We start from the raw sequence: 14,121 nt of genomic DNA on the forward strand, positions 1-14,121 counted from the left end.
AAATGACTCGGGTAAAGTTTGTAGCATGCGTGCTTGTTGTTTTTGTCTGCTTCCACTTGTCTTTGCACTAGGATGATGTCGGCGTCAATGTGCAGTCATATTCGTTGTGTTCTCACTAGTGCTGTCAGCGTTAATCTCGTTGAAATGACGTTAACGCCACAACACGGCAAATCTCCGTTAACGAGCTACAGCGGATCGCCCCGTGCGTGGGGCTGGACGGCGTCAACACGTTAACAAGCAAACTGCGCTTCACCTCTTCAGTTCTGAAAGCTGATGGAGAGTCTCGGGTGTTAAACTCCCAGTGAGGTTGTGATGCTGGCGGAGGTCCTGAGAGTGGATGACCCACCCTGCTGTCAACTGAGTTACTGAGGTCACATGGGTCAATGTGTGAGGGGGGGGTGAATGGCCCGGAAGTGATCCCAGGACTATGTTATAGGTAGCCAACACTTTTTCCATGTTTGAACTTAATGTGACCACTAGAGGGAGGTATGTGCCTGTTAGTGCCATAAGCCAGCTGTGCAGCAGGCAGGTTGTTTGGCTTCATTTTTGCACAATGGGAGGAGGCGCTGTCGCGTCGTCCATGTTTTCTACAGTCATTGATTTGGACACAGCCAATGTGTTTAGTTTTACTCTTCCCCATGTGATGTCATTATGTCCATTTGTGTCAGCTTTTTTCCCAGGTGCCTCCACTTCCCCATCACCTCATATGTGTATGTAAGTCTTCTGTCTCCCTTTGTTCATTGTTGCTTCGTCTGTGTTCCCACCCCCATGTCCTCATAGTCACAGAGTCATAGTGTGTGTCATAGTGCCCTCATATTATCACAGTATGTCATAGTTGTTCATAGGTTTCTTAGTTCTCCTGTCACCAGCCAAATAAAGGCTCGCTTTTGGTTTCAAGTTCCATCTCTCTGCCTATGTCTGTTCGTGGGTCGTCTACATACACTCCACAACCGAGACAGGAGAGGAACCTGATAACAGCTGAACGTTCTTTTGTTCACACGGAAAATAGGTGTGAAAGGCAAAATTATAAATTGTTTCTAAAAAAAAATTAAATAAAGCTGTTTTATTAAATGAATATATACATAATGCAAATGTGCTCATAAATGAGTTGACTCTGTGTTTTCAGAGTTAACAGATTCATTCAGCGATATTGTCTGGATCTGAAATATTGCAGGTACACGCAGAGTGCAGAGGATTTTTACACATACACTGATAATTGTTTTCTATAAGTCTCTGGGTCAGGAAGTCCAAACATGACGTCCTGAACTGGGCCTTAGAATAAGCTGAAGGATAACATTAGATAATCAAGGCAGGATGTGTTTTTGTGTCCATGTGTTTCTGATTCCAGGAGGAGCAGATACCAGGGGAGGTCGGATGTGGACGGGGAGGATTCGCAGCAGACTGCCACGTTGGATTTGGGAGAAGATAATAATATTTTGTCATTGTCAAAGTATAAAAGCTGTACAGCCCATTTCAGGGTTAGGGTTGGGGTCAAAGTGAAACTAGAAATATTTAGAATCACAATGAGTTCAAAGCGTGAGGAGGTCTGATGTTCCAACAGTGTTCAGGATGAGAATTATTACCTGCAATGCTCCAGTTTGACCTCATGGTGGCAGTGCCGTCTCACTGTTATAATGGCTACACTCAGACTACAGGAGAGAACAAGAGGCTGTACTAAAACTCTGATGTTTTATCGTGTGTTTATGACATCATGCTGACGTCAGCCTGATAATACCTGTTGATTCAACTAAACAGCCAAGGTTTCCAAGGCTCTTAAATGAACCACAAACTACAGGGTAAGAGTGAGCTGCTGAAAGTCAGATCTGTTCTTCAAAGCAGACTTTCAGCTTTATTACAAACTAAGAGTCGGATCAGCACAAATACTGACACAGAGATGGCTGCTGGCACTGCGCTGCTCTGCTGCACTTTGCTGTTTGTCCTTGTCTTCGTCTCTGCAGGTGAGATTGAACTAAACTGAGGTTCTCTCTGAGATAACAAGAAGTACAGGAGGATTATTTTCATCTGGATTCAGTTTGTCTGTGTGTGAAGGAGACACCAGGCTGGGTGGACACTTAACATCTGTAATCCAGCTGTGACAGAGACAAAGAAGTGTAATGTGTGTGTCAGTGTCAGTGTCAGGAGTCAGGATGCAGCTACAAAGCTTCTTGTTCAGTGTATACAAACAGCTGTAGCTCCATAAAGGCAGCATGCAGAGACTCACAGTGTCTTATAATGAGAGGCTGCTTTCTCTCACACATTATGTTCACTTATTATCAGCACATGTTGTTGTTCTGTGGAAGCTAACATCTTGTAGTTTCTGACACTTTGCATGTTTAGCATGAGGCTAAAATTCCCCCTCAGTGGGTCACTGGTGACCTGCTGGATGTTCAGAGGTTCATTAAATCCAACATGACTAAAAACTCAAATGTCAAAGTGTTGTTTCCTCTTTCAGAGCAGAAAACCATCACAGCTGAGTCTGGACAGGACGTCACTCTGACATGTCGAGCTCCAAACAACAACATTAGAGTAATAAAGTGGGAGAGATTTGACCTGGGAGATGATTATGTGCTTTTGTACCAGGATGGTCTCCCTGATTCAACACACCAGCATCCATCTTTTAAGAACCGGGTGGATCTGCAGGACAGACAGATGAAGGATGGAGACGTGTCTTTGATTCTGAAGGATGTGACAGTTCATGACGCTGGAGCATACGAGTGTCGTTTCTTCATGGAAGAAACTCGCTCATGGAAGTTAATCAGCAGCCTCAACCTGATTGTTACAGGTGAGTGAGTAGAGTTGAGTGTGTGTGATCAGAGGTGAAGCTGCTTCCTGGTTGTTGATGTGTGTTTGTTGTATGGATGAGCTGGTGGATGTCAGAGGTAGACAGATGTTTCTCCAGCTGTTGTCTTTGTGGCTGGTAGTCTAGAGTTGTAGAGCAGCATTGTTTGGTTAGAGCAGAAACAAAGACATTTATGTCTCTTCTTCTCTTGCTCTCTAACTCGTCTGTAAACATGTGTGGGGAAACTCAATGTTAAAGCCTACAGCTGGAGGGGGAGGGGAGGGGTGGAGCTGGTGGTTGTGAGTCTGTGAAAGTGAATCCTGCCGGTGCCATAGCTGCTGAAAACGTACTTAGTGCAGACACAAAACGTCCATCAGCTTCAAAGTGTGTCAGAAAAATGTCCACATGGTGACTGATGGATGAGAGAGGTCCCATTGTTGTTGTTGTGCACAAATCATTGAACAACACAAACACTTAGAGCTGCTTTCAGTGCTGCCTGTTTTGTTACTGCACACATTTCTGATGGTCCTACAGTCCAACGTAGCAAACGTCTCCCTGAAGCCTCTTCTTAGAGACCAAAGGTTGGATCAGAGCGAGCAGCTGAAAGGACACATCTATGAATGCAGTCAGAGACTTTCTCACAACCTCACACTTCATCTGGTCACATTTACACTCAGCTTCTCTGTTAGTCACTGAGATTATAGACTCGCACATTTAAAATAATCTGAATGTTGGATCAGATGAAGTTAATATTTTTTATTTCTTGAACATATGTTTAATTAGCATGTTGCTAAAGCTTTAAGTAATGCACTGGTGACCTGGTGTATGTTAACAGGTCAATTAATCAAATCCAGAATAACTCAAATGTAAGCTAAACAGCATAAATATTAAACATAAACAACATCATATTTCCCCCATGGCACAGTCCACTCAGCACTTCCTGGAGTTTCTCATTTGATCGTTCATCGACACTCATGACTTACAGAGACTCTGATCATCAAACACAGGAATAAAACAAGCAGTGAGCACAACAAAGGATTATTAAAGAAGGAATATTAACTCTATTCTAACTCTAGTAACTCTACACCAGGAAACCACCAAATCTTCTGCAAACGTGATTTTAACCAGTCAAAATGTTTTTGGATATTTATTCAGTGTAGAAACCTAAAAAGTCAGTTTTTTTTTAGATGTTTGGTTGTTTTGAACAATTATATCAAACTGTAAGTATGATGTTTGGTATATAGTATTATATATTGCATGGTATTGATATATTGCACTGTTTGAAGTGCTTCGTATATAAAAGTAGTAAACTGTGTACACAGTGTTTGGTGTGACAGAGCTGTTGTCACTGAATCACAGGTTCAGATGTTTCAGCCTCATAATAAACAAACACGTTTTCAGAGACTCGAGGATTTGACCTTCCAAAAGTCTCAGACATTTTTAATGAGCTCTCACAGTCTGCAGCCAAACAGGTCAAATTATAAAGAACAGCTGGATCAACCCAACATGACCTCTGACCCCGAAGCAGCTGTTAGACCTGTGTATTTGAAAAAAAATATGATTTTTTTATGGTGAAAGCAAGATTCCAGACTGCAGTTTTGGTCAGATCATGTTTTTAAATAAAAAGCAGAAAAATCAACATTAACATTTTCTCACTTTATAAATATTATGAATGATTTTTTCATCTAATCTCCTGAACTAGAAGAGGACACCTCACAGCTGTTTCTCACCTGCAGGTCAGCCAGGAGGACACAGAGATGAACTGTGAGTCGGACGATCTGAGGACAGACAGAAACTCTCCTGAACATCCAGCAGTCGACTCTGATGATCATCATGTTCAGACTCGGACCAACAGTGTGTGTCTGTGCTGTCTGTGACTCTGAACTACAGTTTATTCATCTTGTTCATGAGATTTACTGACACAAAGTCAAACTGTGTTACAAACACACATGAATTTCTGATCTCAGAGTCAGTGAGTGTTGGAGCTTCAGGTTAGGCAAATTAACTATTTTATGTTGGTGTGATTGTTTATTAGCTTCATGTGACTTTTTCTTCTTTAAGTACAGTCCACTGGAAAACACTTTGTATAAAAATCATCTCTTTGGCTGACATTGTTTTTAGTTTGTAAACCAATCTTACCCAGTTTAACAGATTGTACAAACTGTTAACGTCTCTCTCTGATCCTGCACTGAGAAGTTTGACAACCTCTTCAACTTTTCTTTAACATGACACACTGTTCAGCTCAGATTTAAACTGCTTTGACCTTTGACACCAGCAAAACATCCTGAACAACTTTGCTGGGTTGAGACCTGATTACTTTTCATAAACAGACCCATAAGACTCAAAAATATGAAACATATTTTCACATTTATACTGTTGTATAGATGATGCAAACTTTTGTACACTGATGCTCTTTTGGGTGAAGTTTGACTCATTTGTTTAGATGGATTTTCAGATCCACCAGTTTGGCTCAAGTTAGAAACATTGTGATTTTAGGGAAAATTGCCACTCATAATGTATAAATATACACATCATGTTTGTGTGGATTTGTAATGAGACAGCAGTGAAGCAGTGAAGTCATCCTGTTGCCCACAGAAACAGACTGTGAATTAGTAAAGTAACACATGGAGCGCATGAGGAACAAAGGTCATACATGTATCTCCTGAAGTGGATTCTGGGTCTCTGACTTCCTCCCACAGTCCAAAGACATTAACGGGTGTTTTTTATTTATCCGTGTGTGCTGTGTGTTAATGTGTGGTTCCTACAGAACTTAATGGTCAGTAACACTAACATATAAACATGAGTACATCACATCAGCACATGAAAGAACAACAGTGTGGCATTAATATTACAGCAGTGAGGACAGTGTGATGAACTGATGCTCTGATCTCTGGTCTGACCAAAGCTTTAACTCCAAACATCTCTCCACTGTTAGAGCTTCTGCACTGTTTCAGGTTCAAATCATGGTTGATATTTTCATGGCCTGATGGTGTGACGCCTCCACCTACATCACTGAACTGCTCCACTTCTGTACTCTTCTCTCTGTGGCCTTCTTGAAACATCCTCTTGGTGTTTGTGGGGTTTTTCTCAGTTCATGTGTGCCTTATAAGAGTTTGTTTTTTAAAGACAATGACAATCAGTGAATTCCTTCTGTGATTGAATGAAATATGAGCACTATGTAAGTGTGTAAGTGTTAATAAAGATTTACATGTACCTGTTGAATTCTCTTCTCATTGTTTTTGTCCCTCCAATAACAGACAAACCTCTGTTTCTGAAGTGCCTTAGAGCAACGTCTTCCTCTGTAACTCAATGCTGTGGGTAAACATGTCTTTACTTCTGTGCCTGAAAACAACATCTCCCTGTAGAAAGTGAAGGCTGAGCTCACTCAGATCACTCAGTCAGATCAACTGAGCTTAGAAATAAACTGATTTGTTGATTTTACAATGCTGTGATTGCAGCTATTCCACAACTCTCTCTGTTAATGGTGCACATGGCCACTGATTAAATGGTCATTGATCAATGATCATTATTCTTTCGGATAGCGATTGAGATTGTGGATAGAAGTGGCAGAAATGGGCTTCCTCCAAAGAGTGGTTGGCCTCTGCCTTAGAGATAGGGTGAGCAGTTTGGCTATTGGGGGGGCTCAGGGTAGAGCTGCTGCTCCTTCACATCGAAAGAAACCAGTTGAGGTGGTTTGGGCATCTGACGAGGATGCCTCCTGGGTGAATTGTTCCATGCATGTCCCACAAGAAGGAATCGAATGGAACTGAAGAAATCACTTGGAAGAGTGACAAAGCATTTCTCCAATTGAATGCGTCCAGATAAACAGAATCAACCTTTTGTGACACTTTTATAATGTTCAACACGATTACTAACAGATAACACACCCAGTGCACTAAACTCACTGTGTGCAGGACTTTGTTTGGTGTTTACATAAATGGTAAATGGTCTGAATGTCTATAGCGCTTTACTAGTCCCTATGGACCCCAAAGCGCTTTACACTATATTCAGTCATCCACCCATTCACACACTGGTGATGGCAAGGCAGACATACATTGTAGCCACAGCGGCCCTGGGGCGCACTGACAGAGGCGGGGCAAAATGAAAACAAACTACAAACTGCTGAGCTGTTGAACAGCTGATCCAGCCTTTAGTCTGAGCTGCAGTCAGTCACACAAACAGACTGAACAGGGTGTGTTCTGTGCAGCACCTGCATTTAAAACAGAAGCAAAGCTGTTCCTGTGAAATGAAACTGAAAGCCTCTCTGAGCGTCTCCCTGTAGAAAATGGAGGCTGAGCTCAGTCAGATCACTCAGCCTGCAGACAAATGGAGGCGTGTTTGAGACGTGCAGATAAACACTCAGCTTTGTGTCGTCCTCTAAGGGCTCAGGGCCGTCCTGTTGTCATATTATCACATGCATGACAACATGCGTCTCAGTCCTCAGAGTCCTCTGCACAGTGCTCAGGGATTTTCCTCATCTTTCATATTGTGTGCCTGTTTGAATTCAAGCATCATCGTCTACAACTGGACACCGAGCTCTATCTGTCCATGAAGCCAGATAACACACACCATTTAGTTAAACTGCAGGAATGTCTTAAAGACATAAAGACCTGGATGATAACTTTCTGCTTCTTAATTCAGATCAAACTGAGGTTATTGTAATCGGCCCTGAAAATCTTAGAAATATGGTATCTAACCAGATTCTTACTCTGGATGGCATTACCTTGGCCTCCAGTAACGCTGTGAGGAACCTTGGAGTCATTTTTGACCAGGACATGTCCTTCAATGCACATATTAAACAAATATGTGAGACTGCTTTCTTCCATTTACGCAACATCTCTAAAGTTAGTTTTTTCAGTTTCAGTTTGCTGGCACTGTTTTGGCGTCTGGGGGCACGATTGTTAATAACAAACACACAAATATTACATCTTTTGAATCTGTGATGACATGTGACAATATGATGAAGTTCACATGATGTAGCTTCTCTGCCAACAACACAAATGAAAGAATAAATAATTTAAACCAAAGTAAGAGTTTATTGTTCAAATACAGAGACACTCTCACACTGACCTTTGTTGTTTGTTCTCTGTCCTTCATACAAACATTTGGTGCTTACAGACTCTGTGAACACTGAGTTTTAAGGCTTTTCTAATGCTGTGTGAGCAGCAGGAAAATACAATCAGAGCATAAACACACATACATACAAGGTCAAAGACGAGTAGCTACACTTTTTAAACGCAATAACTGATCACTTATGTGAAGTCAGCGAGTACCGAGGTGAACTTTTCTTATCTTTGAGATCTATTGAAACAACTACATTAAATCATACTGCTGAGTGACAACAATAGCGTTATCTAAGGTTAGAGGGTTACCTAGGCAACCAGGGATGTGCATAACCATCTGTCAGCTACAAATTGATGCATGAACGATGGGATGAGTTCATACTTGGATGTAATTTTAGTGAAACAGCTGATCGAGGATTAGTGTTGTTGAGGTTTTGTGGTCCACAGCTCACACTCACATAATGAGGTCATATTTGATCTTATAAACAAAAACACTGATCCCAGGTCTGTAACACTGTTCATGGATACTGAGGGTAAACAACACACACAGCTCACAAAGATAAAGAGAAAACTGAAACCAGATCTTGATGATTGAAAGATTCAGGTGTGAAAAACTTCATAAATATGTAATCTGAGCTCAAAATGATGTAACTACAGTCAGTGGAAACAAAACCATCAAAGTGAAAAATGTTCAAGTGTTGATTTCATTTGTTTGAAGAGTTAAAAGTAGGCGTGCACAACAAAATGTCTCAGCGAGCTGTGTCACACTCAAAGTCAGAGCTTTCTGTGTCAGAAAGAGGCTAAATCACCATGGTAACTGATGGTGAAAGATCACCTGGTCAGGAGCATTTCATGTTCAGAGTTTTGTTTTTAAATCAGCTGTTAGAGCCACGTTTTCACTGTGATGTCGATTCTCTGCTGGAGGAAATGTTTCATATGTGCAGCTTGTTAAACTGTAACTTGCTGAAGCCACTGAGTGAAGCTAAACTGCACATCACACTGTTACAATGTACCTGTATTCATGTAGTGGAGACATTAGTGAAGTTATCAGTGAGTAACATCTCTGATTGGACTGGGTGGCGCTCACAGGGACCATTTTGTGTAGAAGAAAAGTCACATGGTACATGAAACGCTCCTTTTCATCTGAGCGTGCTCAGAGCCTGAAGCAGAGAAAGGTGATAATCACCACGGTGATACCTGCTGTCTCTGACTGCAGTTTCAGGTTTAGTTGAGCCAGCTAACACAAAGAAAGCCTGACTGTGTTGAAGTTGATTTGTAGTCACAGCCCTCTGGATGTTCCAGTTACTATGAAATGTAAAGACTGTTTTTAAAGATGAAACTCGTCCACTGAGATGAGCTGTCAGCAAAAACAGAAGCAGCCGTTAAAGATAAAACTGAAATAAACCTACAGTGCTGTGGGCCTGCTGTCTGTGCTCAGTTCATCTGTTTCTGCAGGATTTTAAACACTGACAACACCCAGAACTCTGAACAGCAGCAGCAGACTCAAAGCTGGAAAAACCTCTGAGACATTTTAAACCTGCTGCACTTAAACAGGAGGCTGGTTTGTTTCCACTCTCTGCTGTTGTTTATGTTTTCTGTAGATCAAAAAACCAACAACAACAACAAGAAGCAGAGCAGAAACTGACAGACCAACAATCAGTCCAACAGATCCATCCTCCTTCTCTTTGTCTTCATCCTTCTCTTGTCCTCCTGTCAGACCTGCAGGTGAGAAACAGGTGTCAGCTGTCAGGTAGGTGATGAGTGAAGAACAGAACAGAATCCATTTGCTCTTCAAACTGCTGTCAGACATTATCTACTGCACTCTGATCACATCACTCAGACCAGCTGCTTTCTACAAAGTCTCATCAACAACATCTTTAGAAACAAACATCAACAACCAGGAAGCAGCTTCACCTCTGATCACACACACACTCAACTCTACTCACTCACCTGGAGGAACAACATGAAGGTGGATGCTGCTGATGAACTTCCATGAGCGTGTTTCTTCCATGAAGACACGACACTCATATGTTCCACTATCAGCAGTGTTCACATCCTTCAGAATCAAAGACACGTCTCCATCCTTCATCTGTCTGTCCTGCAGATCCACCCGGTTCTTAAAAGATGGATGCTGGTCATCTGGAACAAAGTGACCGTCCCGGTAAACAAACACACATTTATCTCCCAGGTCAGCTCTGCTCCACTCTAAAATAATGATGTTGTTGTTTGCAGCTCGACATGTCAGAGTGACGTCCTGTCCAGACTCAGCTGTGATGTTTTTCTGGTCTGAAAGAGGAAACAACACAGAGCAGAGAGGTTAAAGGTCAAAGTACAACTGTTCACTTCTACAGCAGCCAATCAGAAACACACAATAAAAGATTGTCTTCTGTTATTAGATGATGATCTTTGATTGTGTTTCTTCTTGTGTCCCTTCAGGCGTCACCACAGCGAGTCTTCTCCTCCTCCTCACCTGATCCCGAGCATCTTCATCAGGGCTGATTTGTGACAGAAGGACAGCAGCAAGAGTGAAAGGGAAGGTTTGAAGATGGCAGTGAGCTGCTGTCATGTTTGCTTTGGAGACTCTGACACAAAGACAGGAGGCCGAGCTGAACATGTTCAGATTTTCATTGAGAGCAGAATGGACGAGATTATGAACGAGTTCATCAGAGGGAAGCTCAGGCTGAGACGTTTGGAGACAAAGTTCATGAGCAAAGACTGAGACGGATGAAAAACATCATCTGAAAAACAAATCTTTGGTTTTAGAATCTGTTAGTTTGATAAAATGTTGTTGATGGACGAGTTCATTGAGACTCTGGACGTCTGTCAGACTGAGTCACTGCTTTTTATTGTAACAGCTGTACTGATGCTCCTGAATCTGGCCTCTGACACAAACCTCCAAACAGTAAGAATGAAAAAAGAATAAAACTATTAAAACTCTTCAAGCAATAAATAATCAAACCTGAAAAAGAAGAAAATCATCTGGAAACTAAACTGAACTAAACACAAAAAGTCCAAATGGAATAAAAACTCAAACTAATGAGAAAAAACTACAATAACTCTGTTCCACAAACAACAACATGTGCTGATAATAAGTGAACATAATGTGTGAGAGAAAGCAGCCTCTCATTATAAGACACTGTGAGTCTCTGCATGCTGCCTTTATGGAGCTACAGCTGTTTGTATACACTGAACAAGAAGCTTTGTAGCTGCATCCTGACTCCTGACACTACAACACATCACACTGACACACACATTACACTTCTTTGTGTCTGTGCTGCAAACTGCACCAACACACAGACTCCACCCAGCTTTGTGTCGATCGCAACACTGAATGAGTAACAAACTACTTCTTAGAGAAATATAATCAGCATGTAAACCAGACTGAGACTCTTTATCTCAGAAATAAACTCAGTTTAGTTTCTATCAGTTAAATCTCACCTGCAGAGACGAACAGGACAAACATCAGCGTGGAGCAGAGCGACGCAGTTACAGCAGACATGTCCGTGTTCTCTGTTTCTGCTGATCTGACTCTTAGTTTGTTCTAAATGTTTGAGTCTGTTGGTGTTTTCACTGAATAACTGAACCTGAGTTTAAACCTGAACACATCAGATTAAAGGTTTAAATAAATCTGAATGTCCCTGAGGGTTAGAGCTGATCTGTTGTTCAGCTGCTCGTTTAAACTCAACACTTTGAAGATGCTTTGAAAGTCTGATATGTTCGACCAATATAATTTGAATTTTCTACCAATGATCTTTCAGGCTTTTCATGGTTAACATCCACTGAAAATGAAATTATATTTTAAATTTAGTTTCACTCGCTTTTGTAGTTTCTGTTCAAATATGTTTGTGGGTTGATGTTAACCAAACTTTAACCAAGAAAACTGAAACGTTTTACCTAAAGAACTGAAAATGATTTTAGAAAAAGGCAACAAACACTTACTGTTGTTCTTAACAGATCTGTTAACTCCTCAAACACTCTTCTGATCATCAGGATGGAAAAAAAATCCACATGAAGATAAAAACTGTGAGGCTGGTTTAATCGATCTGCTTTCTCTGTAGGTTCAAAAGAAACTACTTTAGGTGAGCTTTTTTTTTTTTTAAATGAGCGATTAAAAAAGAAAAAAAATGCTAAAAATGTAAATCTGTGGCTGAACTGACCTCTGTGCCAAACAGCTGAACCAACTGACTCTTGTTTCACTCTGCTGTCCTGTTTAACAGGTAAAACAAGGTGTCACAGTTATAGGAAATGAACCCGTTTCCAATGCAACAGGTAGACGTGTAGAGACAAGCTCCACTCTGTCTGGCAGTGAATTGAAATGAACTTGTCCTAATGAATAAAAAGTCAAAAGTCAGTTGTGTTGGAGCCACAGAGAGCAAATCTCTGTTCTTTATGGAGAACCAGTGAGTCCTACTTCCTGTGTCTAGTTTTACTTCGTCTGTCTCGTCCTCTGTGATTGGCCCATGAAGGTTATAGTTTCAGATGGTGATGAGTAGATGACACATGGAGTGTGTGGCACATTCACTTTGCTGTGTTGACACTGTGTTGGTGTGACACTGAAGGGCGATTAATTAATAATTGCCAACAACCTGGATAAAGAGTGTGAGACTAAACTTGGGTGATTCATTCTGACAGCTCTGTACTGTACTGTGTTACACGAGCGCTGATGGCTCACGTCTGCTTGTAGATCAGCTGATCACAGCCTGGAAACAGCTGGAGCTCACAAAACAAATGATTCCGACTTATTTCTTTATCCCTGCTGCACTCAGTCGTAGAGTTCCTCTACCTGCCACATCCACTTTAACCCCAGACTACCTTTTACTGAGTACTACGGTAGGACCTGAGTACTTTTCAGAGCCTGTAGTTTTCACTTTTACTTCTGTAAAGAAGTTTAATGAGTACTTCAGCTATTACCACAGTATTTGTACAGCTTGAGTATCTGTACTTCTTAACTACAGATTTTTTTTTTTTACTTTTCTCCCTTTGAAAGTGTCTAATTATCAGTAATTATCTATTATTTACTGAATAATATGTAGAATATAAAGCAGAAGCTGTGGATGACTTACTGTAGTCAGTTCAGGAGAATCCTCAGAGTTTCTGCTCCTCATCATGATGGAAACATGAAAACATGTTGATGCTCTTTGAGCTGGAATCAGTCCAAAGCAGCCGTGAGTGTGAACCAACAGACATCATTATAATAAATCTGACATGAATCCTGATAGAAATCCTGCTCACTGACCTCTCTAACTGTAACTCTGTCACTGACACATCTGCCAACATCTGTTCCGGTAACAGCTCAGAGGAGTTCAGCACTTTCTCTCAGATTATTATCAGAAAAATCAGAACAGGAGGAACGTTTTTGTAAATGTGGCTGAAAGCGGCGAGGCAAGTTTATTTATATAAGTTCATTTATATAGCACAATTCAACAACAAGGTGATTCAAAGTGCTTTACAGAGACATTAAAAAACAAAAACAATAAAAAGCATGATTTAAAAAAACTGTAGATAAAATCAGAACAATAGATAAAATCAGTAGTTAAAATGTTAGTTTTGAAATTTAAGCTTAAAAGTGTGGATTTGGTGCTTTATTCAAATGCAGCTGAGAACAGGTGAGTCTTCAACCTGGATTTAAATAAACTGAGTGTTTCAGCTGATCTGAGGCTTTCTGGGAGTTTGTTCCAGATATAAGGAGCATAAAAGATGAATGCAGCTTCTCTGTGTCTGGTTCTGACTCTGGGAACTGATAAAAACTGGATCCAGATGACCTGAGGGATCTGGAAGGTTCATACTGGGTCAGGAGGTCACTGATGTATTTTGGTCCTAAACCATTCAGAGCTTTATAGACCAGCATCAGAACTTTAAAGTCTATCCTCTGACGGACAGGCAGCCAGTGTAAAGACCTCAGAGCTGGACTGATGTGGTCCACTTTTTTGGTCTTAGTGAGGACTCGAGCAGCAGAGTTCTGAATGAGCTGTAGATGTCTGACTGATTTTTTAGGTAGACCTGTAAAGATGCTGTTACAGTAATCAAGCCTACTAAAGATGAATGCATGGACTAGTTTTTCCAGGTCCTGTTGAGACATCAGATCTTTTATCCTTGAAATATTCTTGAGGTGATAGTAAGCTGACTTTGTTATTGTCTTAATGTGTTTTTCTAAGTTTAGGTCTGCATCCATCACTACACCCAAATTTCTCGCCTGGTTTGTGGTTTTTAGATGTATAGATTGAAGTTCTCTGGTGAGCTGTAATCGTTTTTCTTTGGCACCAAAGACTATTACCTCAG

General features: G+C 41.0%; 2 protein-coding genes across 3 annotated transcripts in view; one reads left to right on the forward strand and one right to left on the reverse strand.

Annotated features, from left to right (window-relative positions):
* The first annotated feature begins 1,777 nt into the window (after positions 1 to 1,777).
* LOC147333960 (butyrophilin subfamily 1 member A1-like) lies at positions 1,778 to 2,790 on the forward strand. The gene is made up of 2 exons (XM_086285858.1): positions 1,778 to 1,958; positions 2,453 to 2,790. The coding sequence occupies exons 1-2, from the start codon at positions 1,778 to 1,780 to the stop codon at positions 2,788 to 2,790; spliced, it is 519 nt and encodes a 172-aa protein (XP_086141984.1).
* Positions 2,791 to 9,224: 6,434 nt separating this feature from the next.
* Positions 9,225 to 14,121, reverse strand: part of LOC147333961 (butyrophilin subfamily 2 member A2-like) — a 44,504-nt gene continuing 39,607 nt past the window's right edge. Inside the window, exons 2-3 of one of the 2 annotated variants that reach the window (XM_086286811.1) lie at positions 9,793 to 10,128; positions 9,225 to 9,561 (exon numbers count right to left, since the gene is read on the reverse strand). In XM_086286811.1, coding sequence (XP_086142937.1) covers positions 9,389 to 9,561; positions 9,793 to 10,128 — 509 coding nt within the window. In that variant the 3' untranslated portion in view covers positions 9,225 to 9,388. Of the gene's footprint in view, positions 9,562 to 9,792; positions 10,129 to 11,781; positions 12,026 to 14,121 lie in introns of those variants that run through there. The other variant, XR_015128425.1, reaches the window with a different exon arrangement.

Source organism: Aulonocara sp. 'chitande type north' Nkhata Bay, linkage group LG3, assembly GCF_057382095.1.
Source record: "Aulonocara sp. 'chitande type north' Nkhata Bay isolate Kocher_YH1m ecotype deep benthic linkage group LG3, A_spYH_male_GT1.1, whole genome shotgun sequence".
Taxonomy (NCBI): domain Eukaryota; kingdom Metazoa; phylum Chordata; class Actinopteri; order Cichliformes; family Cichlidae; genus Aulonocara; species Aulonocara sp. 'chitande type north' Nkhata Bay.